Genomic DNA, 25,371 nt, shown 5'->3' on the forward strand with positions numbered 1-25,371 from the left:
CCATGGGACCATGCAGCCGTCATACCGCTCAGGAAGGAGTTCTGTCTCCAAAAGATCAACGTACTTTGGTGCGAAAAATGAATCCCAAATCAATCCCAGAATAAAAGCAAAGGACCTTGTGAAGATGCTGGAGGAAACAGGTACAAAAGTATCTATAGCCACAGTAAAAGGAGTCCTATATCGACATAACCTGAAAGGCCACTCAGCAAGGAAGAAGCCACTGCTCCAAAACCGCCATAAAAAAGCCAGACTATGGTTTGCAACTGCACATGGGGACAAAGATCGTACCTTTTGGAGAAATGTCCTCTGGTCTGATGAAACAAAAATAGAACTGTTTGGCCATAATGGCCATCGTTATGTTTGGAGGAAAAAGGGGGAGGCTTGCAAGCCGAAGAACACCATCCCAACCGTGAAGCACGGGGGTGGCAGCATCATGTTGTGGGGGTGCTTTGCTGCAAGAGGGACTGGTGCACGTCACAAAATAGATGACATCATGAAGAACGAAAATGGTGTGGATATATTGAAGCAACATCTCACGACATCAGTCAGGAAGTTAAAGCTTGTTCGCAAATGGGTCTTCCAAATGGACAATGACCCCAAGCATACTTCCAAAGTTGTGACAAAATAGCTTAAGAACAACAAAGTCAAGGTATTGGAGTGGCCATCACAAAGCCCTGACCTCCACCCTATAGAACATTTGCGGGAAGAACTGAAAAAGCGTATGTGAGCAAGGAGCCCTACAAACCTGTCTCAGTTACACTAGCTCTGTCAGGACGAATGGCCCAAAATTCACAAATAATTCAACTTATTGGGGGAACTTGTGGAAGTTAAACAATTTAAAGGCAATGCTACCAAATACTAATTGAGTGTATGTAAACTTCTGACCCACTGGGACTGTGATGAAAGAAATAAAAGCTGAAATAAATCATTCTCTCTACTATTATTCTGACATTTCACATTCTTACAATAAAGTGGTGATCCTTACTGACCTAAGACAGGACATTTTTACTAGGATTAAATTTCAGGAATTGTGAAAAACTGAGTTTAAATGTATTTGGCTAAGGTGTATGTAAACGTCAGACTTCAATGGTACAGTGCATTCGGAAAGTATTCAGACCCCTTGACTTTTTCCACATTTTGTTATGTTACAGGTTTTTAGAAATGTTTGCCAATTAATTAAAAATAAAAATATCACATTTATGTAAGTATTCAGACCCTTTACTTAGTACTGTGTTGAAGCACAGTTGAAGTATGACCCTACCAGCTTGGCACACCAGTATTTGTGGAGTTTCTCCCATTCTTCTCTGCAGATCCTCTCAAGCTCTGTCAGGTTTGGTGTGGTGGGTCGTTGCACAGCTATTTTCAGGTGTCTCCAGAGATGTTCGATCGGGTTCAAGTCCGGGCTTAGGCTGGGCCATTCAAGGACATTCAGAGACTTGTCCAAAGCTACTCCTGCGTATCTTGGCTGTGTGCTTAGGGTCGTTGTCCTGTTGGAAGGTGAACCTTTGCCCTTGTCCTGAGTGCTGTTGAGCAGGTTTTCATTGAGGATCTCTCTGTACTTTGCTCCGTTCATCTTTCGCTCGATCCTGACTAGTCTCCCAGTCCCTGCCGCTGAAAAATATCCCCACAGCATGATGCTGCCACCGCTGTGCTTCACCGTAGGGATGGTGCCATGATTCCTCCAGACTTTATGCTTGGCATTCAGGCCAAACAGTTCAATCTTGGTTTCATTCAGACCAGAAGTTCTTGTTTCTCAAGGTCTGAAAGTCCTATTGGTGCATTTTGGCAAACTCCAAGCGGGCTGTCATGTATATTGTACTGAGGATTGGCTTCCGTCTGGCCACTCTACCATAAAGGCCTGATTGGTGGAGTTCTGCAGAGATGGTTGTCCATCTGAAAGGTTCTCCCATCTCCACAGAGGAACTCTGGAGCTCTGTCAGAGTGACCATCGGGTTCTTGGCCACCTCCCTGACCAAGGCCCTTTCCCCCGATTGCTCAGTTTGTCCGGGCAGCCAGCTCTAGGAAGAGTCTTGGTTCCAAACTTCTTCTATTTAAGAATGATGGAGGCCACTGTATTCTTGGGGATCTTTTTTTAAATAAAAATGTTTTTATTGAATGTTTAAAACATACACTATACTTGCAGTGAAGCCGCTCAACAACTACATCACATTAGTCATCTAACAGACTCCCATCCAGAGCTACACACAGAAGCAATCATGGTCAATGCCCTGCTCAAGGGCACGGCGACAGATCTCCCACAAGGTCAAAAACGGGGACCCGAAACAGCGACCTATCAGCCACCGGCTGAATCTTGCGTCGTTTTATATATCAACTCATACACCCTGTACCATGGAATCGGTACATCAAACATCTCTTCCAAACTTTTTGGCAATCTGTATGGCAGAGCTGTCAACATCCTCGTCCTCAAATTAAACTGGTATACTTTCCTACTTATGCTATTTTATTTCTCTGCCAGTTTTGACCCTTTTATATTGGGCAGACAGACCAGTTCTCTACCTCCTCCCGCTGGTTCTTGGGGACCTTCAATGCTGCAGAAATTATTTGGTATCCTTCCCCAGATATGTGCCTCGACACAATCCTGTCTCGGAGCACTACCGATAATTCCTTCGACCTCATGGCTTGTCTTTTTCTCTGACATGCACTGTCACCTCTGGGACTTTATATAGAAAGATTTGTTCCTTTCCAAATCATGTCCAGTCAATTGAATTTACCACATCTGGACTCCAATCAAATTGTAGAAATATCTCAAGGATTATCCATGGAAACAGGATGTAACAGAGTTACATTCTGAGTCTCATAGGAAAGGGTCTGAATACTTATGTAAATAAGGTATTTATGTTAACCAGGCAGATACAGAATACTAACCAACGAGCTCACAGTCACACGTCAGAATTAGACGTTCATCCGTGTTTCTCTAACGTCAAATTTCGAAGTTGTTCCAAACGTCAAATTTCCAAAAGTTTAATAAGGTTAAGTTTAGGCATTTATCTCTGAATTTCTAAGGTTAGGGTGACATTTAGGCATTAACTCTGAATTCTTACATTTAGGCATTAAATCAGAATGCTTAAGGTTAGGGTTGAGGTTTGGGATAGGCTTAAAACAAAAATAACTTTCTATTGCTAGTTTCGAACATGCAACCTTTGGAAGCAGAGGCAGATGAACCTACTTGAAGTTAACGGTTCTCTCTTTTGTCCCTAGTGGCCGGTTTTTACATAATCTCCCGACATCCTCAGACATGGATGGATTTATATACAGTACCAGTCAAAAGTTTGGACACACCTACTCGTTCCAGGGTTTTTCTTTATTTTTACTATTTTCTACATTGTAGAATAATAGTGAAGACATCAACATTATGAAATAACACATAAGGAATCATGTAGTAACCAAAAAAGTTTTTCTTCAATGTAGCCACCCTTTGCCTTGATGACAGCTTTGCACACTCTTGGCATTCTCTCAACCAGCTTCATGAGGTAGTCACCTGGAATGCATTCCAATTAACAGGTGTGCCTTGTATAGAAGTTAATCCATTTGAGCCAATCTGTTGTGTTGTGACAAGGTAAGGGTGGTATACAGAAGATAGCCCTATTTGGTAAAAGACCAAGTCCATATTATGGCAGGAACAGCTCAAATAACCAAAGAGAAACGACAGTCAATCATTACTTTAAGTCATGAAGGCCAGCCAATGCGAAAAATTTGTGCAGTCGCAAAAATCATCAAGCGCTATGATGCAACTGGCTCTCACGAGGACCGCCACAGGAAAGGAAGACCCAACCCAAATAAATGCTTCACAGAGTTCAAATAACAGACACATCTCAACATCAACTGTTCAGAGGAGACAAGGTGAGTCAGGCCTTCATGGTCAAATTGCTGCAAAGAAACCACTATTAAATGACACCAATAAGAAGAATAGACTTGATTGGGCCAAGAAATATGAGCAATGGATATTAGACTGGTGGAAATATACTGCTCAAAAAAATAAAGGGAACACTTAAACAACACATCCTAGATCTGAATGAAAGAAATAATCTTATTAAATACTTTTTCCTTTACATGGTTGAATGTGCTGATAACAAAATCACACAAAAATAATCAATGGAAATCCAATTTATCAACCCATGGAGGTCTGGATTTGGAGTCACACTCAAAATTAAAGTGGAAAACCACACTACAGGCTGATCCAACTTTGATGTAATGTCCTTAAAACAAGTCAAAATGAGGCTCAGTAGTGTGTGTGGCCTCCACGTGCCTGTATGACCTCCCTACAACGCCTGGGCATGCTCCTGATGAGGTGGCGGATGGTCTCCTGAGGGATCTCCTCCCAGACCTGGACTAAAGTATCCGCCAACTCCTGGACAGTCTGTGGTGCAACGTGGCGTTGGTGGATGGAGCGAGACATGATGTCCCAGATGTGCTCAATTGGATTCAGGTCTGGGGAACGGGCGGGCCAGTCCATAGCATCAATGCCTTCCTCTTGCAGGAACTGCTGACACACTCCAGCCACATGAGGTCCAGCATTGTCTTGCATTAGGAGGAACCCAGGGCCAACCGCACCAGCATATGGTCTCACAAGGGGTCTGAGGATCACAAGGGGTCTGAGGATCTCTAATGGCAGTCAGGCTACCTCTGGCGAGCACATGGAGGGCTGTGCGGCCCCCCAAAGAAATGCCACACCACGCCATGACTGACCCACCACCAAACCGGTCATGCTGGAGGATGTTGCAGGCAGCAGAACGTTCTCCACGGCGTCTCCAGACTCTGTCACGTCTGTCACGTGCTCAGTGTGAACCTGCTTTCATCTGTGAAGAGCACAGGGCGCCAGTGGCGAATTTGCCAATCTTGGTGTTCTCTGGCAAATGCCAAACGTCCTGCACGGTGTTGGGCTATAAGCACAACCCCCACCTGTGGACGTCGGGCCCTCATACCACCCTCATGGAGTCTGTTTCTGACCGTTTGAGCAGACACATGCACATTTGTGGCCTGCTGGAGGTCATTTTGCAGGGCTCTGGCAGTGCTTCTCCTGCTCCTCCTTGCACAAAGGCGGAGGTAGCGGTCCTGCTGCTGGGTTGTTGCCCTCCTACGGCCTCCTCCACGTCTCCTGATGTACTGGCCTGTCTCCTGGTAGCGCCTCCATGCTCTGGACACTATGCTGACAGACACAGCAAACCTTCTTGCCACAGCTCGCATTGATGTGCCATCCTGGATGAGCTGCACTACCTGAGCCACTTGTGTGGGTTGTAGACTCCGTCTCATGCTACCACTAGAGTGAAAGCACCGCCAGCATTCAAAAGTGACCAAAACATCAGCCAGGAAGCATAGGAACTGAGAAGTGGTCTGTGGTCCCCACCTGCAGAACCACTCCTTTATTGGGGGTGTCTTGCTAATTGCCTATAATTTCCACCTGTTGTCTATTCCATTTGCACAACAGCATGTGAAATTTATTGTCAATCAGTGTTGCTTCCTAAGTGGACAGTTTGATTTCACAGAAGTGTGATTGACTTGGAGTTACATTGTGTTGTTTAAGTGTTCCCTTTATTTTTTTGAGCAGTGTATAATGAGTCCAAATTTAACATGTTTAGTTCCAACCGCAGTGTCTTTGTGAGATGCAGAGTAGGTGAACGGATGATCTCCACGTGTGTGGTTCCCACCGTACAGCACGGAGAAGGTGTTGATGGTGTGGGGGTGCTTTGCTGGTGACACTGTCATTGATTTATTTAGAATTCAAAGCACACTTAACCAGCATGGCTACCACAGCATTCTGCAGCAATATGCCATCCCATCTGGTTTGCACTTAGTGGGATTGTCATTTGTTTTTAAACAGGACAATGACTTAACACACCTCCAGGATGTGTAAGGACAATGACCCAACACACCTCCAGGATGTGTAGAATTGTGTCATTGTGTAGTTTGACAAAGAAGGAGAGTGATGGAGTACTGCATCAGGCCTCCACAATCACCTAAACTCAATGCAATTGAGATGTTTTGGGATGAGCTGGACCAGAGAGTGAAGAAAAAGCAGCCAACAAGTGCTCAGAGTATGTCAGAACTCCTTCAAGACTGTTGGAAAAGCATTCCAGGTGAAGCTGGTTGAGAGAATGCTAAGAGTGTGCAAAGCTGTCATCAAGGCAAAGGGTGGCTACTTTGAAGAATCTAAAATCTATTTTGATTTGTTTAACACTTTTTTGGCCATCATGTAGTAACATGATTCCATGTTATTTCATAGTTTTGATGTAGAAAATAGTAAAAATAAAGAAAAACCCTTGAATGAGTAGGTGTCCAAACTTTTGACTGGTACTGTATTTATGCCAAACTATGCCTTTTTCCCCTGTCCTATCTTACCTGTTATGTGTACTTGTCCATTGTCGTATCACTACTCGTATCTGCTCATTCCCAAAGAGTTTTCTCTGTAATGTATGGAGTTGTACATTCCTCACTGCTAAACACACATCTTAACCCTGCATCAATTACAGTATGCTGGTAGTAGTATGCTGTATCTGGTTGATATACAATAATGTTAAATACATAAGCTAACTTACTCACTTTTTATTAAGTTAATGACTATGACACTTATGTCCAATGTGGTTAAGAACACTACAGAAACCTTCCTATCAGGCTTTAATGTAGTTTGGTAAATAGTGGAGAACATAACAGAGAGTCTCTAGAGGGAAGATAAAGGCAGGACAAACCTACATGAAAACATTCCTCCACAAGTTTAAACATGCCCATGAAATCAGCAGGTTTGGGCAGTCAGTTACAAGCATTTTGAAAATAAATGGAAAACCTGTTTCAGGGAGTGGATGTGGTGCCATGATTTAACTAATTTGCTTGTTTAAATACTACTAATCTTGGATTTCAGACAAATGTTCTGACCTAAATATAACAACAATAATATTGTATTTTTATCAAGCACATTTCTAGCAAAGTAAAGTACAACACAATGAAAAAGTACACATCTAAAATTACAGTAAAGACACACAGCATGCAGCAGACAAATAAATAGCGATGCTATTTGTATGTGAAATGACATACTCAATTATACAATAGTGGCAATGAAAGGTATAAATGTGAGATCGGTATAAAATCTTAGTTTTTTGTGTGTTTTTTGGGGGGAAATGTAATTTGCTGAGCTGGCTCACAAGGACCAGGTCAACCTTGTGGTTGACAAATGTTAAGACTTAAACAACAACAATTAAATTGCATTTTTATCAAGCACATTTCTTGCAAAGTAATGTACAACACCATGAAAAATACACATTTAAAATTACAGTAAAGACATTGACATAGTGGTATGGTTGCCTACCTACCTACCATGCCAACGTGAAACATGTAGGACCAATGCTGTCGTTGGTCTGGCCCCTGACCTAAGACCAATCCGGAATGGCTAAACCTACCAGGGGCCCAAGCCCCCTCCGGCATAGCTCTCAGGGTCATTGAGACACACAAGCCTCTAAACCACTCCAAGGTCACAGCTTTGAGAGAGGAGTGATTGAATCCAGTCATGTCTGAACAAAAGGTAAGATTCTGACATCTGAGTACAAAACAGACTCTTCTGGTAAACAGATTCCTCCGGTGCCAGATGCCAGATACCAGTATATATCCCCAACCTGTACAGCCAGCACATAAAACAAATAGAAACAGAAACCTGTAATTCAATAAGATCCAACTATACTGAACAAAAATATCAATACAACATGCAACAATTTCAATGATTATACTGAGTTACAGTTGATATAAGGGAATCAGTCAGTTGAAATAAATAAATGAGGCCCAAATATAGGGTTTTCACATGACTGGGCAGGGGCGCAGTCATGGGTAGGGCTGGGAGGGCAAAGGCCCACCCACTGGGGAAATTCACCTCAGTTTCAATCGCTCTCCGGGTGGGTGGTCTCAGACGATCCCGCAGGTGAAGAAGCTGGATGTGGAGGTCCTGGGCTGGGTGTGGAGGTTCTGGGCTGGCATGGTTACACGTGGTTTACGGTTGTGAGGCCGGTTGGACGTACTGCCAAATTCTATAAAACAATGTTTTAGGTTGCTTATGGTAGAGAAGAGTGCATTCAATTCTCTGGCAACAGCTCTAGTGGACATTCCTGCAGTCAGCATGCCAATTGCACTCTCGCTCAAAACTTGAGACATCTGTGGCATTGTGTTGTGTGAAAAAACTGCACATTTTAGAGTGGCCTTTTATTGTCTCCAGCACAAGGTGAACCTGTGTAATGATCATGCTGTTTAATCAGCTTCGTGATATGCACACCTGTCAGGTGGATGGATTTTTTGGGGCAAAGGAGAAATGCTCACTAACAGGGATGTAACCAAATTTGTGCCAAATGATTGAGAGAAATAAGTTATTTCTGCGTATGGAAAAATTCAGGGATATTTCAGCTCATGAAACATGGGACCAACACTTTACATGTTGCCTTTATATTTTTCTTCAGTATATTTGCATGCTATGCTTGTTCTTGTGTATTCTGTATTTTCACATTGGCTGGTATGTTATACAAGCCAACAACAAGTGACCACTTCCTTCCTAAATGTGTGTGTTCACAGATACAGAAGTTGCATAGAAAACCAAGTAGCATAATATGCATGCACATATATACACAGTGCATGCACACATTCATTCACATTGACCTTACCGATCTCTGAAAGTTTACATCAGCATCATTCTTCTTCTCTTTGCATGCAGGCTGCATGGAAATGAAGGTGAAAAGGCATAATTTTACACGATTACCTATGTTCTGTGTTTGTTGCCTTCAGGGTGCTCTGTATGATGTGAACTGTAACACAGATTGTACTTACCTCCACATGTTCTTATTTTAACTGCCCAGAATATTCCAACCATTTATTATCCCAACTGCTAACAATGTGACCAGTGCGAATGCGACAGGATTGGGACCAGACTCTGTCAGGAGTAAAATGGAGGGTGGGGGGAAGGTAACTGTTCAGTCACTCATTTGGCATTCCCTGTCATATCTTTTTCATATACTTTTTCTCATCTACTATATTTTTTTATCAACTGTATGTTGTACGTGGCCTTGCCCTGTATTCACCTGAAACCGATATTGTTCCTGTCTAAATGAAACTCAGCTGTTCAAACCCATGCCATGTACTTTAGTCAATACTGATGAATGACATTGATGAAGGTATTATAAGGTAGGCTACAAGGATCATGGGCAAATAAATACAGAAATCAGCTTGCTGTAATACAGAAGTTAAAAGAAATACGATAATACGCATGTTGAGGGATTTTGTAAAAACTGCCCTCACGTTTTAATGTTAAAAATACAATTGGTTATTTTTCACCTTACTATCCTACAAAATAAGTTGTTAGTGAGCTTCAGCTGGTATCCATCTCCCCCTAGAATTAGAGGAAACGAAGAGCAGACAATCTGTCTGGGGGTCAGCTCTGTCCAATGAAATCTCTGGTGAGGTCATTTTAAACAGAGCTTGCTATTTACTGGTCTGTCACTACGGTCCCTGACTCATCCACAAAACAGAAAAACAATACTATATGCAGTGTTGACATACCTGTGAGGGCAGAGCGTGAGGACAATTGAGGGCAGAGAATTTCAATGTTGAGTGGAGTTCGTTTTGAGTCAGCAGGGTTGGAAGCCTCACAGCTGTAGGTGTCAACATTTCTTTTGTTTAACTCCAGAGGGAGAGAGAGATTGGCGAGAAGATCAGGGCTGCTGGTCTGGTTGAATATCTCTTCTCCTCTGTACCAGGACAAGATCACCTCTCTCCCGTTCTTCACAGTGCACACCAATGAACAGCTCACTTTTTCAAATGGACTGTCCACTGAGTGACTGATGTGAGGAGCAGACACTGAGGCTGGGATAGCAGAATGATTAAGCAGTGACTCAATGACAAACAGAGATTAAAAATAATGTGTTACAGTAAAAACTAAGATGTCATAAATGAGACCTAAACATATATGAAGAAGTGGGCTATTTCTTTTTCAAACTCTAAATACAAAGGTATTTTTTGATCTTCATTGAAAACAACTCTGGGTAACAGACTAAATGAGAGAATCGAAAAAAGGGAAGTAAAAAAAGAAGCCAGACACGCACCATAGACAGTTAGATTTGCTATCTTAGATGAACTCTGGGTATTGATGATAAGTATTTTATAAAGTCCAGAGTCGTTGATGGTGAGGTTTCTGATGGTGAGAGATCCAGTCTGAGTATCCAGCTTCAGTCTGTCTTTGAACTTCCTACTGTAGTCCGTTTTAATCACACCAGCATTCAGCAGAGCTATGTTATCAAATAAATCTGAACGACTCAATGGGAAAGACCATGATATAATAGTGCCACTAGTTAGTTCAGTAAGTCCAGTCGGTAAAGTTACTTTCACTCCCTCTTTTCCAGACACATTTACAGCATCAATCAGATCTGAAAGGAAGAAAGAAAACATAGACTACTGGCAATAGTTACATCAATACAAGACATTAGTTAACAGGACTAAATCCTGTAGGTGATCCAGGATGCAAGCCAAGCACATGACAGACTTGGCTTAATTTATTTCTACTTTTACAGTACGCAGTGACCTACTTACTTTTTTGATTTATTGTCTTTGTATTATTATTATTATTGTTATTATTTTATAATCCATTGAGTTGTAGTTATGGCTCCTAGGTGTAGCCTAGTTCACATTTCTAACTCATGAACATTAAATAAGACTATTTTTATCTTTATTTAACCAGTAAGTCATTGAGAACACATTTTCTCTTTTACAATAACGACATGACCAAAATGCAAAATTATAACAGCCTTTCTTTCTGCACTTTTGTAATAATAGCCTATTCACATAATTTACACAATAGTTATGTAACATGATAGTAGCCTACTTTTGTTATTGACTCACAGTTTGGCAAGACAGACTTACCACTTTCGAGCAAGAGTAATATCCAGAGAACGGAGTTAATCATTTTCCATTTCAATAGGGTACTCAGATAAAGTGTAATTCAAAGATACATTTTCTTCAAGACGCATCGGTCTCCTACCCATTGCTCTGCAAGTGTCTGTGTTTGTGGGTGGGTATAATTTCTGGGACGGGGTGGGTGTAATCTGTGGAACGTTCCAATAGGAACGAGTTCCAAAAACTTCGTAAATATCAATTTGCCAACAAACAACGCATATAAAGTCGTATAGCGGTAGAACGAGATACCCTGTAGGGGGTGAGCTATGTAATTACGTTTTTCACTCACCACGTTTATTCGGAAAAATGTCTCTCTTCATTCTGGTGGGCTCCACCATTTCTCGTTCGTTGGTTTAGTTATTATTCCGTGTTCCGGCATTCGCCGGTGAACTCTGTTGCGCCTCAATTAGACTATCGCTTTGATTGAAATGTAACTAATGACCGCTAGCCCCAGTATTCTATTAGCTAGGTGGCTTGTACTCAATTGTTACCTATGATACTGTATAAACCAGCCTACTCGTACTACAGAAATGTACATTGTATTTTGCCAAGTTTTCTCGGTTTTAATCCTGTTTCACAAATATAGCAGGTAACTTGTGTCTGTGTCGATGTTGTTGAGTTCAACTTGCCCAGTTAAATAAAGATGAAATAAATTAGAAAATGTAAAATATATGCTTTAACCTATTTCAGGCAACCTCAAGATGCTTGACTCACTATAGCTGCTTTTGAGGAACTTTTCCAGTCGTTTGTGCTTTACATTCCGACTTTTGAATGTCTGTTTATTGGACATATATATTAGTGTCTATTAAAAAAGAGCAATGTATGTAAAGCATCCAATCTGGATATAGTGTGTGTGTCTGAGTGTTGGGGGGGGGGTGTAGTTTCTCTTGATGTCCACTAGGTGTCAGCACAGTTTCAATAATGCCATACCAGGTTCACAACATGTTTTCATGTGAAACAAATCAATTTGTATTTGTCAGATGCGCCGAATACTACATGTGTAGACCTTAGTGAAATGCTGACATAAAAGCCCTTAACCAACAATTTATTTGTAAGAAAAATACGTGTTAAGTAAAAATAAGAAATTAAAGTAAAAAATAATTAAAGAGCAGCAGTAAAATAGCAATAGCGAGGCTATATACATGGGGTACAGAGTCATTGTGCGGGGGAATCGGTTAGTCGAGGTAATTAAGGTGTTTCTTTCAAGTCCAGTGGTGTAAATTACTTAACAAAAATGTATTGCAAGTACTCCACTACATTCCGTCTATATATATATATATATATATATATATATATATATATATATATATACACACATACTGATTTTTCTGCCGTTTTCATTGCACAAATATTTCACTCACATTTCATGGCTTACAATATCAAACAATTTCATACAGTTTATATATATATATATATATACACACATACATACATACATACATACATACATACATACATACATACAGATGGGTCATGTACATTCAAGGACATTTTTACATTGCTAGAGGGAAATGCTTCTCAACTACTGGCCTTAGGACTCCACTACATTCCGAAAGAAAATGTCCTTTTTACTCCATACAGTTTCCATGATGTAAAAATACTTGAAAGTACTACTTAAGTCCGTTTTTTTTTGTATCTGTACTTTTACTCTTTCTATTTCTTTACCACTTTTAATTTTACTTCACTACTCTCCTAAAGAAAATCATGCATTTTTTACTTCATACAGTTTCCCTGACACCCAAAAGTACTTGTTGCATTTCGAATGCTTAGCCGGACAGGAAAATGGTACAATTCACACACTTATCAAGAGAACATCCCTGGTCATCCCTACTGCCTCAGATCTAGAGGACTCACTAAACACATGCTTCGTTTGTAAATTATGTCTGAGTGTTGGAGTGTTCCCATGGCTATTTCTCCAATAAAAAAACAAGAGAATCGTGCTGTCTGGTTTGCTTAATATAAGGAAGGTCAAAATATTTATACTTTTACCACTGATACTTAAGTATATTTTAGCAATGGTGTTTACTTAGTATTTTACTGGGTGACTTTCACTTTTACTTGAGTCATTTTCTATTAACGTATCTTTACTTTTACTCAAGCATGACAATTGGGTACTTCTTCAACCACTGTTCAAGACATTTAGCACCCAAGACCCAACATTCACTTGGTGGCTTAGATCTAGGAGTGCTGAACTAGGATCTGTTTAGCATTTCTGAGTAGAATGAATAACATTACTTTGACGGGGGGGGGGGACTGATTCCAGTTCAGCATTCTTTGCCTGAGACATTTCATATATGTGTACAGAGGCGTACTGTTCTACGATCAGCTTTGCCTAGATCATACTGAATAAGTTGTCTCTAGAACAAGATTATATGGACAGGGGTGGGTTTGATCATAGCTCAGCACTCCTACTCCACACCAGTTGCTATAACCTAACATTTTATAATCCAATTTCCATGCTGTCTAATGTCCTTCCGGAACCCACCTCAACATTGTTCTGTCAAGGCAAAGCATGCCCCTAGGTAAAAGTTTTTCAGAGAAGGGTTGTATTGTTACTCCATGACATAATATGTTATCACAACTCTATTAAAAGGACATTCTATACAGGGTGTCACTTCATTCGTGCTATTTGATGGCAACTAGCCCCTGTCCCCCTACACACCTTAAGTTTGCTCTTTCAGGCCCACAAAGGCAACAAGACAAATGTTGCTCTATTAATTGCTCCTCTGGGATTTGAACTCTCAAACCTTCCTTTGGAGATCAACCACCATAACCACGACTCTACTGGTCAGACAGAGTGAAAATGTTAAGGTTACTTAAAAATGCACACACCAAAGACAAGATTTCAGAGGTTGGAGAATGATGTGGGGGCTTGTACTTCTTGGATCCACCAACCGTTCCTCAATCTTCTTCTGATGACTACAAGCCTAGATTATGAACCTTCAAAACCTACACAATAGGATGGATGTGTTTAGGAATGGGGGACGCAATTCGAAACGTACGTGTTTCCAATTACCAGCAAATAGGCGCTAGAAATGTTATACCATCATCATATTATTGTACCTTTTTCCCTTCATTTGCCTACTACTGTTTCTAAGCTATCATAACATGTGGGTTTTTTCAGGGGGACCAAGTATCGGAAAACCTTTGAATGGTCTATAAAGCATGCCCCCAGGTAAAAGTAATTTCAATGATTATACTGAGTTACAGTTGATATAAGGGAATCAGTCAGTTGAAATAAATAAATTAGGCCCAAATATATGTTTTTCACATGACTGGGCAGGGGCGCAGTCATGGGTAGGGCTGGGAGGGCAAAGGCCCACCCACTGGGGAAATTCACCTCAGTTTCATCAGCTGTCCGGGTGGGTGGTCTCAGACGATCCCGCAGGTGAAGAAGCTGGATGTGGAGGTCCTGGGCTGGCATGGTTACACGTGGTTTACGGTTGTGAGGCCGGTTGGACGTACTGCCAAATTCTATAAAACAATGTTTTAGGTGGCTTATGGTAGAGAAGAGTGCATTCAATTCTCTGGCAACAGCTCTGGTGGACATTCCTGCAGTCAGCATGCCAATTGCACTCTCGCTCAAAACTTGAGACATCTGTGGCATTGTGTTGTGTGAAAAAACTGCACATTTTAGAGTGGCCTTTTATTGTCTCCAGCACAAGGTGAACCTGTGTAATGATCATGCTGTTTAATCAGCTTCGTGATATGCACACCTGTCAGGTGGATGGATTTTTTGGGGCAAAGGAGAAATGCTCACTAACAGGGATGTAACCAAATTTGTGCCAAACGATTGAGAGAAATAAGCTATTTCTGCGTATGGAAAAATTCAGGGATATTTCAGCTCATGAAACATGGGACCAACACTTTACATGTTGCCTTTATATTTTTCTTCAGTATATTTGCATGCTATGCTTGTTCTTGTGTATTCTGTATTTTCACATTGGCTGGTATGTTATACAAGCCAACAACAAGTGACCACTTAATTCCTAAATGTGTGTGTTCACAGATACAGAAGTTGCATAGAAAACCAAGTAGCATAATATGCATGCACATATATACACAGTGCATGCACACATTCATACACATTGACCTTACCGATCTCTGAAAGTTTACATCAGCATCATTCTTCTTCTCTTTGCATGCAGGCTGCATGGAAATGAAGGTGAAAAGGCATAATTTTACACGATTACCTATGTTCTGTGTTTGTTGCCTTCAGGGTGCTCTGTATGATGTGAACTGTAACACAGATTGTACTTACCTCCACATGTTCTTATTTTAACTGCCCAGAATATTCCAACCATTTATTATCCCAACTGCTAACAATGTGACCAGTGCGAATGCGACAGGATTGGGACCAGACTCTGTCAGGAGTAAAATGGAGGGTGGGGGGAAAGTAACTGTTCAGTCACTCATTTGGCATTGCCTGTCATATCTTTTTCATATACTTTTTCTCATCTACTATATTTTTTTTATCAACTGTATGTTGTATGTGGCCTTGCCCTGTATTCACCTGAAGCCGATATTCTTCCTGTCTAAATGAAATTCAGCTGTTCAAACCCATGCCATGTACTTTAGTCAATACTGATGAATGACATTGATGAAGGTATTATAAGGTAGGCTACAAGGATCATGGGCAAATAAATACAGAAATCAGCTTGCTGTAATACAGAAGTTAAAAGAAATACGATAATACGCATGTTGAGGGATTTTGTAAAAACTGCCCTCACGTTTTAATGTTAAAAATACAATTGGTTATTTTTCACCTTACTATCCTACAAAATAAGTTGTTAGTGAGCTTCAGCTGGTATCCATCTCCCCCTAGAATTAGAGGAAACGAAGAGCAGACAATCTGTCTAGGGGTCAGCTCTGTCCAATGAAATCTCTGGTGAGGTCATTTTAAACAGAGCTTGCTATTTACTGGTCTGTCACTACGGTCCCTGACTGATCCACAAAACGGAAAAACAATACTATATGCAGTGTTGACATACCTGTGAGGGCAGAGCGTGAGGACAATTGAGGGCAGAGCGTTTCAATGTTGAGTGGAGTTAGTTTTGAGTCAGCAGGGTTGGAAGCCTCACAGCTGTAGGTGTCAACGTTTATTTTGTTTAACTCCAGAGGGAGAGAGAGATTGGCGAGAAGATCAGGGCTGCTGGTCTGGTTGAATATCTCCTCTCCTCTGTACCAGGACAAGATCTCTCTCCTGTTCTTCACAGTGCACACCAATGAACAGCTCACTTTTTGAAATGGACTGTCCACTGAGGGACTGATGTGAGGAGCAGACACTGAGGCTGGGATAGCAGAATGATTAAGCAGTGACTCAATGACAAACAGAGATTAAAAATAACGTGTTACAGTAAAAACTAAGATGTCATATATGAGACCTAAACATATATGAAGAAGTGGGCTATTTCTTTTTCAAACTCTAAATACAAAGGTATTTTTTGATCTTCATTGAAAACAACTCTGGGTAACAGACTAAATGAGAGAATTGAAAAAAGGGAAGTAAAAAAAGAAACCAGACACGCACCATAGACAGTTAGCTTTGCTATCTTAGATGAACTCTGGGTATTGATGATAAGTATTTTATAAAGTCCAGAGTTGTTGATGGTGAGGTTTCTGATGGTGAGAGATCCAGTCTGAGAATCCAGCTTCAGTCTGTCTTTGAACTTCCTACTGTAGTCTGTTGTAACCACACCAGCATTCAGCAGAGCTATGTTATCAAATGAATCTGAACGACTCAATGGGAAAAACCATGCTATAATAGTCCCGCTAGATAGTTCAGTAAGTCCAGTCGGTAAAGTTGCTTTCATTCCCTCTTTTCCCGACACATTTACAGCATCAATCAGATCTGAAAGGAATAAATAAAACATAGACTAAGGGCAGTAGCTAGATCAATAGAAGATATTAACAGGACTAAATCCTGTAGGTGATCCCAGATGCAAGCCAAGCACATGATAGACTAGGCTTAATTTATTTCTACTTTTACAGCACGCAGTGACCTACTTCCTTTTTTGTTTGTATTGTCTTTTGTTAGGGTTAAACTGGATATTTGTTTGCATAACCTATATAATATACCGGGGAAGCTATGCTACAATATTAAGTATATAAACTACGGATAAGTCAACTGCTGAAGACAAGAACTACAACCGGCGACAGAAAGTGCGTCACGAGGCTGGGACCAGCCTGCACGCCGACGATAGGATGAGCAAATTTAAACCACGCTCCTCCTCCCTCTGACAGGCCAGCATTGAGCAGGAACTATCTCTGTCAGAGTATATAAGAGAGAACAATAGGATGTGACGTTCTCTTCTCTGTCTGCCCTGCGTGGTGTCACAGCGAGACCGTATATATACGAACAATTTATTTACCATACACGTGTTTGCAATAATTAAAGAACAAAGAAAACTTGAGTTACTCTTTGACAAATAATTTGTTCTAATACCAGATTTGAATTGACGCGACCTTACACTTTGTATTATTTATTTTTAAAAATGTGTTCCATTGAGTCGCAGTTATGGCTACTAGGTGTAGCCTAGTTCACATTTCTAACTCATGAACATTAAATAAGACTATTTTTATCTTTATTTAACCAGTAAGTCATTGAGAACACATTTTCTCTTTTACAATAACGACATGACCAAAAAGCAAAATTATAACAGCATTTCTTTCTGCACTTTTGTAATAATAGCCTATTCACATAATTTACACAATATTTATGTAACATGATAGTAGCCTACTTTTGTAATTGACTCACAGTTTGGCAAGACAGACTTACCACTTTCGAGCAAGAGTAATATCCAGAGAACGGAGTTTATCATTTCCCATTTCAATAGGGTACTCAGATAAAGTGTAATTCAAAGATACATTTTCATCAACACGCAACGGTCTCCTACCCATTGCTCTGCAAGTGTCTGTCTATTTATGGGTGGGTATAATTTCTGGGACGGGGTGGGTATAATTTGTGGAACGTTCCAATAGGGACGCGTTCCAAAAACTTCGTAAATATCAATTTGCCAACAAACAACGCATATAAGTCGTATAGCCGTAGAACGAGATAGGGGGTGAGCTTTGTAATTACGTTTTTCACTCACCACGTTTATTCGGAAAAATGTCTCTCTTCATTCTGGTAGGCTCCACCATGTCTCGTTCGGTGGTTTAGTTATTATTCCGTGTTCCGGCATTCGCCGGTGAACTCTGTTGCGCCTCAATTAGACTATCGCTATGGTTGAAATGTAACTAATGACCGCTAGCCCCAGTATGTTATTAGCTATGTGGCTTGTACTCAATTGTTACCTATGATACTGTATAAACCAGCCTACTCGTACTACAGAAACGTACATTGTATTTTGCCAAGTTTTCTCTGCTTTAATCCTGTTTCCCAAATATAGCAGGTAACTTGTGTCTGTGTCGATGTTGTTGAGTTCAACTTGCCTAGTTAAATAAAGATGAAATAAATTACAACATTTAAAATATATGCTTTAACCTATTTCAGGTAACCTCAAGATGCTTGACTCACTACAGCTGCTTTTGAGGAACTTTTCCAGTCGTTTGTGCTTTACATCCCGACTTTGAATGTCTGTTTATTGGACATATATATTAGTGTCTAATAAAAAAAGAGCAATGTATGTAAAGCATCCAATCTGTTTTAAGGTTATAGTGTGTGTGTGTAAACAATTTCCAAATGTTTAATAAGGGTAAGTTTAGGCATTTAACTCTGAATTTCTAAGGTTAGGGTGACATTTAGGCATTAACTCTGAATTCTTACATTTAGGCATTAAATCAGAATGCTTAAGGTTAGGGTTGAGGTTTGGGATAGGCTTAAAACAAAAATAATTTTCTATCGTTAGTTTCGAACATGCAACCTTTGGAAGCAGAGGCAGATGAACCTACTTGAAGTTAACGGTTCTCGCTTTTGTCCCTAGTGGCCGGTTTTTACATAATCTCCCGACATCCTCAGACATGGATGGATTTATATACAGTACCAGTCAAAAGTTTGGACACACCTACTCGTTCCAGGGTTTTTCTTTATTTTTACTATTTTCTACATTGTAGAATAATAGTGAAGACATCAACATTATGAAATAACACATAAGGAATCATGTAGTAACCCAAAAAGTTTTTCTTCTTCAATGTAGCCACCCTTTGCCTTGATGACAGCTTTGCACACTCTTGGCATTCTCTCAACCAGCTTCATGAGGTAGTCACCTGGAATGCATTTCAATTACAGGTGTGCCTTGTATAGAAGTTAATCCATTTGAGCCAATCTGTTGTGTTGTGACAAGGTAAGGGTGGTATACAGAAGATAGCCCTATTTGGTAAAAGACCAAGTCCATATTATGGCAGGAACAGCTCAAATAAGCAAAGAGAAACGACAGTCAATCATTACTTTAAGACATGAAGGCCAGCCAATGCGGAAAATTTGCGCAGTCGCAAAAATCATCAAGCGCTAATATGCAACTGGCTCACATGAGGACCGCCACAGGAAAGGAAGACCCAGCCCAAATAAATGCTTCACAGAGTTCACATAACAGACACATCTCAACATCAACTGTTCAGAGGAGACAAGGTGAATCAGGCCTTCATGGTCAAATTGCTGCAAAGAAACCACTACTAAATGACACCAATAAGAAGAATAGACTTGATTGGGCCAAGAAATATGACCAATGGATATTAGACTGGTGGAAATATGAGTCCAAATTTGACATGTTTAGTTCCAACCACAGTGTCTTTGTGAGATGCAGAGTAGGTGAACGGATGATCTCCGCATGTATGGTTCCCACCGTACAGCACGGAGGAGAAGGTGTGATGGTATGGGGGTGCTTTGCTGGTGACACTGTCATTGATTATTTAGAATTAAAAGCACACTTAACCAGCATGGCTACCACAGCATTCTGCAGCAATATGCCATCCCATCTGGTTTGCACTTAGTGGGATTGTCATTTGTTTTTAAACAGGACAATGACCTAACACACCTCCAGGATGTGTAAGGACAATGACCCAACACACCTCCAGGATGTGTAGAATTGTGTCATTGTGTAGTTTGATAAAGAAGGAGAGTGATGGAGTACTGCATCAGGCCTCCACAATCACCTAACCTCAATGCAATTGAGATGGTTTGGGATGAGCTGGACCAGAGAGTGAAGAAAAAGCAGCCAACAAGTGCTCAGAGTATGTCGGAACTCCTTCAAGACTGTTGGAAAAGCATTCCAGGTGAAGCTGGTTGAGAGAATGCTAAGAGTGTGCAAAGCTGTCATCAAGGCAAAGGGTGGCTACTTTGAAGAATCTAAAATCTACTTTGATTTGTTTAACACTTTTTTGGTTACTTTTTTGGCCATCATGTAGTAACATGATTCCATGTTATTTCATAGTTTTGATGTCTTCAATATTATTTTACGATGTAGAAAATAGTAAAAATAAAGAAAAACCCTTGAATGAGTAGGTGTCCAAACTTTTGACTGGTACTGTATTTATGCCAAACTATGCCTTTTTTCCCCTGTCCTATCTTACCTGTTATGTGTACTTGTCCATTGTCGTATCACTACTCGTATCTGCTCATTCCCAAAGAGTTTTCTCTGTAATGTATGGAGTTGTACATTCCTCACTGCTAAACCCACATCTTAACCCTGCATCAATTACAGTATGCTGGTAGTAGTATGCTGTATCTGGTTGATATACAATAATGTTAAATACATAAGCTAACTTATTCACTTTTTATTAAGTTAATGACTATGACACTTATGTCCAATGTGGTTAAGAACACTACAGAAACCTTCCTATCAGACTTTAATGTAGTTTGGTAAATAGTGGAGAACATAACAGAGACTCTCTAGAGGGAAGATAAAGGCAGGACAAACCTACATGAAAACTTTCCTCCACAAGTTTAAACATGCCCATGAAATCAGCAGGTTTGGGCAGTCGGTTACAAGCATTTTGAAAATAAATGGTGAAACTGTTTCAGGGAGTGGATGTGGTGCCATGATTTAACTAATTTGCTTGTTTAAATACTACTAATCTTGGATTTCAGACAAACGTTATGACCTAAATAACAACAATAATATTGTATTTTTATCAAGCACATTTCTAGCAAAGTAAAGTACAACACAATGAAAAAGTACACATCTAAAATTACAGTAAAGACACAGGGCATGCAGCAGGCAAGTAAATAGCGGTGCTATTTCTATGTGAAATGACATACTCAATTATACAATAGTGGCAATGAAAGGTATAAATGTGAGATCGGTATAAAATCTTAGTTTTTTTTGTGTTTTTGGGGGGGAAATGTCATTTGCTGAGCTGGAGCACAAGGACTAGGTCAACCTTGTGGTTGACAAATGTTAAGACTTAAACAACAACAATTAAATTGCATTTTTATCAAGCACATTTCTTGCAAAGTAATGTACAACACCATGAAAAATACATGTTTAAAATTACAGTAAAGACTTACACACAGCATGTAACATTGACATTGTGGTATGGTTACCTACCAATTGCACCATACCAACGTGAAACATGTAGGACCAATGCTGTCGTTGGTCTGGCCCCTGACCTAAGACCAATCCGGAATGGCTAAACCTACCAGGGGCCCAAGCCCCCTCCGGCATAGCTCTCAGGGTCATTGAGACACACAAGCCTCTAAACCACTCCAAGGTCACAGCTTTGAGAGAAGAGTGATTGAATCCAGTCCTGTCTGAACAAAAGGTAAGATTCTGACATCTGAGTACAAAACAGACTCTTCTGGTAAACAGATTCCTCCGGTGCCAGATGCCAGATACCAGTATATATCCCCAACCTGTACAGTCAGCACATAAAACAAATAGAAACAGAAACCTGTAATTCAATAAGATCCAACTATACTGAACAAAAATATCAATACAACATGCAACAATTTCAATGATTATACTGAGTTACAGTTGATATAAGGGAATCAGTCAGTTGAAATAAATAAATGAGGCCCAAATATAGGGTTTTCACATGACTGGGCAGGGGCGCAGTCATGGGTAGGGCTGGGAGGGCAAAGGCCCACCCACTGGGGAAATTCACCTCAGTTTCAATCGCTCTCCGGGTGGGTGGTCTCAGACGATCCCGCAGGTGAAGAAGCTGGATGTGGAGGTCCTGGGCTGGGTGTGGAGGTTCTGGGCTGGCATGGTTACACGTGGTTTACGGTTGTGAGGCCGGTTGGACGTACTGCCAAATTCTATAAAACAATGTTTTAGGTTGCTTATGGTAGAGAAGAGTGCATTCAATTCTCTGGCAACAGCTCTGGTGGACATTCCTGCAGTCAGCATGCCAATTGCACTCTCGCTCAAAACTTGAGACATCTGTGGCATTGTGTTGTGTAAAAAAACTGCACATTTTAGAGTGGCCTTTTATTGTCTCCAGCACAAGGTGAACCTGTGTAATGATCATGCTGTTTAATCAGCTTCGTGATATGCACACCTGTCAGGTGGATGGATTTTTTGGGGCAAAGGAGAAATGCTCACTAACAGGGATGTAACCAAATTTGTGCCAAACGATTGAGAGAAATAAGCTATTTCTGCGTATGGAAAAATTCAGGGATATTTTCAGCTCATGAAACATTGGACCAACACTTTACATGTTGCGTTTATATTTTTCTTCAGTATATTTGCATGCTATGCTTGTTCTTGTGTATTCTGTATTTTCACATTGGCTGGTATGTTATACAAGCCAACAACAAGTGACCACTTCCTTCCTAAATGTGTGTGTTCACAGATACAGAAGTTGCATAGAAAACCAAGTAGCATAATATGCATGCACATATATACACAGTGCATGCACACATTCATTCACATTGACCTTACCGATCTCTGAAAGTTTACATCAGCATAATTCTTCTTCTCTTTGCATGCAGGCTGCATTGAAATGAAGGGAAAATGCATAATATTACACGATTACCTATGTTCTGTGTTTGTTGCCTTCAGGGTGCTCTGTATGATGTGAACTGTAACACAGATTGTACTTACCTCCACATGTTCTTATTTTAACTGCCCAGAATATTCCAACCATTTATTATCCCAACTGCTAACAATGTGACCAGTGCGAATGCGACAGGATTGGGACCAGACTCTGTCAGGAGTAAAATGGAGGGTGGGGGGAAAGTAACTGTTCAGTCACTCATTTGGCATTGCCTGTCATATCTTTTTCATATACTTTTTCTCATCTACTATATTTTTTTATCAACTGTATGTTGTACGTGGCCTTGCCCTGTATTCACCTGAAACCGATATTCTTCCTGTCTAAATGAAACTCAGCTGTTCAAACCCATGCCATGTACTTTAGTCAATACTGATGAATGACATTGATGAAGGTATTATAAGGTAGGCTACAAGGATCATGGGCAAATAAATACAGAAATCAGCTTGCTGTAATACAGAAGTTAAAAGAAATACGATAATACGCATGTTGAGGGATTTTGTAAAAACTGCCCTCACATTTTAATGTTAAAAATACAATTGGTTATTTTTCACCTTACTATCCTACAAAATAAGTTGTTAGTGAGCTTCAGCTGGTATCCATCTCCCCCTAGAATTAGAGGAAACGAAGAGCAGACAATCTGTCTGGGGGTCAGCTCTGTCCAATGAAATCTCTGGTGAGGTCATTTTAAACAGAGCTTGCTATTTACTGGTCTGTCACTACGGTCCCTGACTGATCCACAAAACGGAAAAACAATACTATATGCAGTGTTGACATACCTGTGAGGGCAGAGCGTGAGGACAATTGAGGGCAGAGCATTTCAATGTTGAGTGGAGTTGGTTTTGAGTCAGCAGGGTTGGAAGCCTCACAGCTGTAGTTGTCAATGTTTCTTTTGTTTAACTCCAGAGGGAGAGAGAGATTGGCGAGAAGATCAGGGCTGCTGGTCTGGTTGAATATCTTCTCTCCTCTGTACCAGGTCAAGATCACCTCTCTCCCGTTCTTCACAGTGCACACCAATGAACAGCTCACTTTTTCAAATGGACTGTCCACTGAGTGACTGATGTGAGGAGCAGACACTGAGGCTGGGATAGCAGAATGATTAAGCAGTGACTCAATGACAAACAGAGATGAAAAATAATGTGTTACAGTAAAAACTAAGATGTCATAAATGAGACCTAAACATATATGAAGAAGTGGGCTATTTCTTTTTCAAACTCTAAATACAAAGGTATTTTTTGATCTTCATTGAAAACAACTCTGGGTAACAGACTAAATGAGAGAATTGAAAAAAGGGAAGTAATAAAAGAAACCAGACACGCACCATAGACAGTTAGCTTTGCTATCTTAGATGAACTCTGGGTATTGATGATAAGTATTTTATAAAGTCCAGAGTCGTTGATGGTGAGGTTTCTGATGGTGAGAGATCCAGTCTGAGTATCCAGCTTCAGTCTGTCTTTGAACTTCCTACTGTAGTCCGTTTTAATCACACCAGCATTCAGCAGAGCTATGTTATCAAATAAATCTGAACGACTCAATGGGAAAGACCATGATATAATAGTGCCACTAGGTAGTTCAGTAAGTCCAGTCGGTAAAGTTACTTTCACTCCCTCTTTTCCAGACACATTTACAGCATCAATCAGATCTGAAAGGAAGAAAGAAAACATAGACTAAGGGCAGTAGCTAGATCAATACAAGATATTAACAGGACTAAATCCTGTTGGTGATCCAGGATGCAAGCCAAGCACATGACAGACTTGGCTTAATTTATTTCTACTTTTACAGTACGCAGTGACCTACTTACTTTTTTGATTTATTGTCTTTGTATTATTATTATTATTATTTTATAATCCATTGAGTTGTAGTTATGGCTCCTAGGTGTAGCCTAGTTCACATTGAAAACTCATCAACACTAAATAAGACTATTTTTATCTTTATTTAACCAGTAAGTCATCGAGAACACATTTTCTCTTTTACAATAACGACATGACCAAAATGCAAAATTATAACAGCCTTTCTTTCCGCACTTTTGTAATAATAGCCTATTCACATAATTTACACAATAGTTATGTAACATGATAGTAGCCTACTTTTGTTATTGACTCACAGTTTGGCAAGACAGACTTACCACTTTCGAGCAAGAGTAATATCCAGAGAACGGAGTTAATCATTTTCCATTTCAATAGGGTAGTCAGATAAAGTGTAATTCAAAGATACATTTTCTTCAAGACGCAACGGTCTCCTACCCATTGCTCTGCAGGTGTCTCTGTCTGTTTGTGGGTGGGTATAATTTCTGGGACGGGGTGGGTGTAATCTGTGGAACGTTCCAATAGGAACGAGTTCCAAAAACTTCGTAAATATCAATTTGCCAACAAACAACGCATATAAAGTCGTATAGCGGTAGAACGAGATACCCTGTAGGGGGTGAGCTATGTAATTACGTTTTTCACTCACCACGTTTATTCGGAAAAATGTCTCTCTTCATTCTGGTGGGCTCCACCATTTCTC

General features: G+C 40.3%; 1 protein-coding gene across 1 annotated transcript; it reads right to left on the reverse strand.

Annotated features, from left to right (window-relative positions):
* Positions 1-6,546: 6,546 nt before the first annotated feature.
* On the reverse strand, positions 6,547-25,161 carry LOC106602699 (uncharacterized). The gene is made up of 11 exons (XM_045717633.1): positions 24,992-25,161; positions 24,188-24,508; positions 23,646-23,948; positions 22,074-22,129; positions 21,679-21,724; positions 16,463-16,783; positions 9,544-9,846; positions 8,815-8,917; positions 8,652-8,702; positions 7,874-8,027; positions 6,547-7,622 (listed from the first exon to the last, which is right to left on the reverse strand). Exons 1-8 carry the CDS (start codon positions 25,032-25,034, stop codon positions 8,832-8,834), a joined length of 1,479 nt encoding a protein of 492 aa, XP_045573589.1. The 5' UTR covers positions 25,035-25,161; the 3' UTR covers positions 6,547-7,622; positions 7,874-8,027; positions 8,652-8,702; positions 8,815-8,831.
* Between the last annotated feature and the right edge of the window lie 210 nt (positions 25,162-25,371).

The sequence above is a fragment of the Salmo salar genome, chromosome ssa04 (genome assembly GCF_905237065.1).
Source record: "Salmo salar chromosome ssa04, Ssal_v3.1, whole genome shotgun sequence".
NCBI lineage: Eukaryota > Metazoa > Chordata > Actinopteri > Salmoniformes > Salmonidae > Salmo > Salmo salar.

Bases quoted from the DNA above. Each gene is read 5' to 3' on its own strand.
- LOC106602699 (XM_045717633.1), bottom strand. From the start codon at position 25,034: ATGATTAACTCCGTTCTCTGGATATTACTCTTGCTCGAAAGTG. The intron at 21,725-22,073 runs GCCCAGAACCTC...CTGACTGTACAG, and splicing joins AACCACGTGTAACCATGCCA to GTTGGGGATATATACTGGTA. The intron at 9,847-16,462 runs GTGCGTGTCTGG...CTGCTATCCCAG, and splicing joins AGCAAAGCTAACTGTCTATG to CCTCAGTGTCTGCTCCTCAC.